At 34.3% G+C, this 6,682-nt stretch overlaps 1 protein-coding gene across 1 annotated transcript; it reads left to right on the top strand.

The window, feature by feature from the left end:
- The first annotated feature begins 1,213 nt into the window (after positions 1 to 1,213).
- Positions 1,214 to 6,067, top strand: LOC147068509 (uncharacterized). Its single transcript, XM_085952201.1, has one exon. It carries the CDS (start codon positions 1,378 to 1,380, stop codon positions 2,638 to 2,640), a length of 1,263 nt encoding a protein of 420 aa, XP_085808327.1. The 5' UTR covers positions 1,214 to 1,377; the 3' UTR covers positions 2,641 to 6,067.
- The last annotated feature ends 615 nt before the right edge of the window (positions 6,068 to 6,682 follow it).

Below are 6,682 nucleotides of genomic sequence, written 5' to 3'. Positions count from 1 at the left end.
AGGTATTTTAATTATTCAAACGAATATTTCCAGGGATGTCTCGCATCTACATATGTATTCTATAGACCGTACGCCACTGGTATTTTGAAGAGGAAATTTCTTACGATCAATTTGATGAAATTCTTCAATGTCAATAGTTTATAATCAAATAGACCAGATTGGGCAGAGCATCCTCAAAATACTTAAATATCTAAATAAATAAATAAGTATATGACTTTTTTATCGATATGTAGGTATTGTTGTTTAATTTAATAAAACGCATTTTTTTGTAGTACTTATTCCATTTTTAATCAATAAATTAGGACCGGTTTCGTCCGCCTCAGAGGGACATTTTCAACTGAAGGCATAAAGGCTGAACTCATTTCCCTCTGAGGCGGACGAAACCGGTCCTAATTTATTCATTAAAAGTGGTACAAGTACTACAAAAAATTGCGTTTTATTAAATTAAACAATTATACAATGCAGTTCCACCATGAATTAACAGTTAACAAAATAAAAGATATGTAGGTACTTTTGCGATATCGGTATTGTCACTTGGTAATACTAATAGGTATCAATATAATACATTTAGAACATAAAACGGGTCAGCGGACAAAATCTTTCAATATTTGTATTTATATTAATGGTAGGTACGCAAAAGCTATTCGATATTTAATTATGAAAAACATATTCTACACGCAGTTTATAAAAATGGTTTACCATTACTTACCTGCAATAAAACAAAACATCAATTTTGTAATGCGATCTTTTTAATTGCGATTTGCGAATTTGAATTCGTTTGAAGTGGCCACACTTCGCATTATAATATTGGCAAGACGATTATTTTAATTACAATAATTATCATCGCACCTGAGCTGCCAGAAAAAACAACTGACTAATTGTAGAAATCCATACTAAGAATCATTTGGGCAAAAGTCTCCTTAGGATATTGGATTCGTCCACCATTTTAATGTGTTTTTTTATGGGTTGACGGTTAAAGACTCGAAAGATCCGGCCTTTACTTATTATAAAGGGGTCTCGGAATTTCTCAAATTCTCCATTATTTTTTTTGTGATAAGAAAAAATCCTATACATTTTCAACATAATTAATAATATGACAACGCGTACTATAATTTTGGCCGAAATACTATAATTTCTTGGACCGAGTACTATAATTTGGTCCTAAAAATATGGCAACACTGGCTAGTCTATGATTATTTCTCAAAGTATAGCAACTGGCAACATTTGCTGTCTGTCTGACGTCTATCAAGTTTGTGAAATGAAATGTTATTTTATTTTGACGGTCGATGGATGCCACTAGATCGCACAATATCTTGTCTTCGGCTATTTAGGAAGACTTCGAAACCTTCATTTTATCATCAGTTTTAGTAGACCTGCATGAAAATGTCTTATAATCCTGATTGTCAGTATCAAAAAAATGTAACAGTGGATGTTTCAGGAACACAAAAAGAGTCAAAATCTACAAACGACGATGGGTTTGGGTTTGAAAACGTTCCGGTAGCATTCGATGTGAAGCCAATGATTACACTTGATATGCGACCGCCGGAACACCTTATCGAAATGACTCCAAGTACCAACCAAGAAAATTGCAATAACAAAACGACTGAGAACGCAGCAATTCCAAAACCGAAAAGAAAGAAGGTAGCTGAACCCCAAGAATGGAAAAGAAACAAAAACAGGCAACTGAGGCTAGAAGGTAAGGAATACATCGGCTATAATAGGCCCAACAAAGGAAAAATAACCCATAATGTACCGAGAGCTGCACGATCTGTACAACCCCGCTGTGATTCGACGTATTGCGATAAATCTAAAACACGGCAGTGCAGTTCTCTGACCAACACTAACCGGCAAGAGATATTCGATATGTTTTGGAGCATGACCTGGGAGCAGAGGAAAGTTTTCGTAGCATCACATGTATCGGTTGAATCGATAAAGCGAAAAACTGGTAAAGGACCCTCAAGACGGACAGCTTCACATAATTATTTTTTAACTGCAAAACATACTAGGTATCAGGTTTGCAGAAAAATGTTTTTAAATACTCTGCATGTCGGGGAATGGTGTGTGAAAGAATGGATTAGTAAAAGTAGCTGCGGAATGATAATAAACAAACCCACAACTAAGAGAAAAGGAAAAATTCCACCTGGTGATATGCCAACTCTTGTCAACTTCTTACAAAAACTGCCATTCGAATCGACTAAAAAGAAAGCCGGAAGAAGATTTTTAATGCACTATGTCAAATCTAAAAGTGTTGTATTCAATAATTATCTTGAACACTGTAAACTGAATAATGTGGAGAAAGTTTCAAGAAGATCGTTTGATACTAAATGGCAAGAAATGCGTATACATCTCTCCCAAGACAAACCGGCCGCTGTAAATAAGCGTAAACAGAAATCACCGAAGAAAACAATCGAACAGATGAACGCGTCCGATGAAATCGCGAAACATTATGAGTTCGAACACATTATCCCTTCCGCCATTACCAGTGCGCCGTCTATTATAAATCAACACATCTTATATCAAAATGCTCCCGAATCGATATACCATTATCATAACCCGCCACAAGATCAGAGGATGCAAAATATGATGGAACCTCAAATTAAAGTGTACACCTTACAATCAGGTCATGCTTATAATTCTTGATAAGACATTTTATTATTGCAACGCATTTCCTCAACAACCGGTGTGCAAGCAGAAAGCATTTAAATCTTAAAAACCATTTTGTTTGCAGTAATTTTCTATTTTTAACTTAGAAGTAGCAATCAAACTGTCGGAATTAACAATGCATCTGGATTCTAAATATACTTCACTGAACCTTTTCTTAACAATACATCGTAAAAATTATTAACTACAGTACTTACTGTCTCAGTAATCTGCCACCCCAAAAACCAGACAAGTGTCCAATTAGTGAAAGCGGCAGATTATAGTACATACATACAAAGTATGGTAAAAATTACTTAAATTAATTTGAGAAATTTGTACTAGCAAATTACGGTTTTATTTATAATCAAAATCAATTACTTACTAAATTATACATATTTATAAACTAAGTTTATTAACTAATATTGAACAGTAAATCAATTGACACAGCCAGTTCTTCAGTGAGGCAGATATCAGTTTGTGTGTCCTGGTTGCATTGGAGCACGGCATAAATGTGATGCGGTCCTTGGGCACTTTCCTCTCTGGTACATTACTTTCTTCGCGATGAACGTACGTTTTACAAAGGAGAAGTTTCCAAAATAAACCTGCCTCATCTGTGTTGTATACTTGTATGCGGCGGACTTCTGAATTTGACAATCGAATACCGGCGAATTATAGAGATTTATTTTGTGCTTTCAACTAGTAAAAATAACGGCGGATTATAGTAGTTGTCGGATAATCGAGCGGCGGATTACTGAGGGTGTACTGTATTGGGTTATCAGAATAATATTTTTTCGAAGCCCTATCACGAATCAAGAAAGTGATAATATAAGTAATAATAATTTGCTTTTTGATGCTTGTTTAAATTTTAAATCGTGGATTTAGCAAAAAATATTTTTTCAAATAGGTACTTGCTTACCTTTAGTAGAAATAAATATTTATTATTGTATATTTATTTTTAGGCACTTTTTCCATGAGAGATTATTATACTGAAAACATATAACATGTACCTATATAAAATTTTGGGCAACTGCATAATGAGAGCTATTAAAAAGTACTTACAGTCCTACAAACTTATCTGAAGAACGGTTAAAAATGGAACTACAAACTACCATATGGACGCCATTTTGAAGACGCCATTCGAATGTCAGATTCTGTCCAGTTGCGAGTCTTGATAGGGTAGTTTTCGACTGTGGCTCCCCCATCCATTCTTTAGATAAGTTTGTTGGTCTGTATCTTCATTCATTTGATAGATACTTTTGTTTTGTTGTAAAATTAGTTGGTTTTAGGTAATCTGTATTTATAAAAGTATAAAGTGGGACTTCTATGTCATGCCCGATACGTCAAAGAACCGTATGTAGTGTTACCAACACATTAACAAGGTGTGACCTGGCCATTTAATTTTTTAAATTTACATTATCTGCTATCTTTCACCATCCAACTAAACAGTACGACAGAACCCCTAAGTCGGCTCTCACATCTAAACTCGCCGCACAGCCATAAATCAAACCTGGGAACGTTGCATATGAAGGCTTATAGGCACCTAGCGTCAGTCGCGCGTAACCTCTCGAAACATAGATATTTGGATGCGGCGATCGACTAGCCTGTATAGGAATGACCAATTCGTAGGTGTGCATATGCATTCCGGCGGCTTCGACTCGCAGCCCAAGGCGTATGCGATTTGTTGCTAGCGCACTTGATTTTTTTTTCAAACTAAAAATTCACAATCCACCAATGTGTGGTGCTCTATTTGGTAACATGTGTTTTGTGAATAACGATCACGTCATATCAACGTATTCGACACGTTGCAGACAAAACGAGTTTTGATGTGCAAGCTGGCTAAGATGGCATTCAATCTGTTTCTCTTTATCTCTTTCCCAGCTACCTGAGATCAATTGGATGTAGCCCGTCCCAAATAACAATGTCAAAAAATCATTAACCACGCGTTCTTATTCGGAGGCTAGTGGAGATATTCAGCCATATTCTTAGCCTCCTCTCACTCCAATCTCCAATTGTAACTATGTAAAATCGTATTTGTAATGTTTCTGTTTACATTGACTGCTGACTAGATAATATAAATATAACTATCACATTGAAATCTCACTTTATGGTTCGCCTGTCTGGTGGAAGGTAACTGGAAGTCGAAATGTTACTATAGTATGAATGGATGGAAGCAGGGCGGGGGCCTAGATATTTATGTGAAAGAGTATGGAAGGATCTTTACTCCCCAGATCTTCGTGATGATGTGTTGGCCAGAATATAAAAATAGTAAACAAATGCTACACAAATGGAACACATTATAGAAAAAAAATTAAAATACTCATTGCAATTCAATATATTATTATTAGCCCTTTTTTATATAGATTGTGAAAATGATTGGGAATTTTAAATGACACAATATTTTGAAATAATGAAAACATGTCATTTTTTTTTTAATATTTTTACACAAGCAAGTATGTAAAAGAATAACATCTGCTTACTTTGAAAGAGCTACAAAAGTTCTGGCACTGGTTTCTGATACATGAAAAAGCTGGGAATTTCTAAAAACTCACGTATTTTTGGAAATACATGAATGCCAGAATTAAATGTTGCTCCTCTGCGAGTAATTAAAAATAAATCCATGGCACATAGGAATTTAAAAAATATACAAATTAAATAAAATTGATGCTGTGTTTTATCTCAATTCTATCTTTAATTCTCTTCAATAATTATTGTAGTCTTTTATTGACAAAAGGTTCATTTATAATATAAATTTTATATTATTGTAATGTGCCATCACTTTTATGTTTTGAATGAATGACATTGTGAGCTGCAACTAATGATGTAAATATACTGAGACACACTAAGCGAAATTTCGGAAAATTATGCGTCTCGCTGTGTTCTGCAACACAATATGTGTTGTTACAGACCAGGGGTTGACAAACCTTTAAGACGGAAGAGAACAATTTAGATTCATGAACCATAAATATATTTTTCACAGCGGTGAAGAAGATTTCCTAATATTCAATTTCTTGGCACCATTGACATTGTAAATGTTTATATGTAATTTTACAGAACATAAACCACATACAAGACGACACCATGTATTTCTTAAAACGATGTCCTTGCATTTCCTTCGAAAATTTATTTATGTCTTGTAGGCATATTTTGACAGTGCAGCTATTCCACAACACATCTTATCTTATCATCAACACCAAATCGCTCCGTATTTATTAGCGAAATTTTACATTTCTATCATACAGCATGTCAGTAAATCTGCAACTAGTGTAGCTGGCAACTTGCATAACCACAGGAGATGTTTACTGCTAAATTCTGTTCTGTTCAGCTCAGTGTGGTCAGACTTTTAGACTTTTTATGTATAATAATTGTACTTATATTTTAGTAGTCAATTTGAAAACATATTATTTATTTTAAGTTATATTTTATTGTTGTGATTATAACATTGTTTTAAAATAAAAATTTATTAAAAAAAAATCTTTTTCATTTTAATTTTTGTGCTACACAAAAATTCTTTACTTTACCCCTGCAATCTTCTCCTCACTAATGAATTCTCTATGAAAATCATTACATAAAGCCGCATTTAGACCAAGCGAGCGAATGTTTGTTCTTCCCCCACTCCAGTGAAATTCTCTTGACTTAAAACGCTTTTTGTTGAGCGAGCATAAGAATATTGCTGGAGTGGGGGAAGAACAAACATTCACTTGCTTGGTCTAAATGCGGCTTAATATCGATATTATTATTCACGCATATTATTTAGTAGCCAACTTGCGACTGACTTTTTACATAATGAAATAAGTCAAGACCGAAAGTTACACTAATTAATGTGTGTAGAATTGAAAAGCTGGATATTAAGCCAAATGTCCTAAGTTCAAAGGAAGTTGCTTTATAGTACCGGATAGTTTTTTAAAATGAGAATGTCCACAATTACTCAGCTTAAAACACGCACAATGGATTTTTACCCCACAGGTATTAATGCTTTTGGTATAAAATTAATAAATTGTGAAGTGCGCGGCATCATTTCATCAGACGGTAAATTATCTATCCA

Source organism: Rhyacophila brunnea, unplaced genomic scaffold (assembly GCF_057557595.1).
Source record: "Rhyacophila brunnea isolate RB1 unplaced genomic scaffold, BYU_Rbru_1.0 scaffold_3, whole genome shotgun sequence".
In the NCBI taxonomy this organism is placed as follows: domain Eukaryota; kingdom Metazoa; phylum Arthropoda; class Insecta; order Trichoptera; family Rhyacophilidae; genus Rhyacophila; species Rhyacophila brunnea.
Note: the sequence above shows the minus strand (reverse complement) of the source record. Positions and strands in the feature narration are given on the sequence as shown.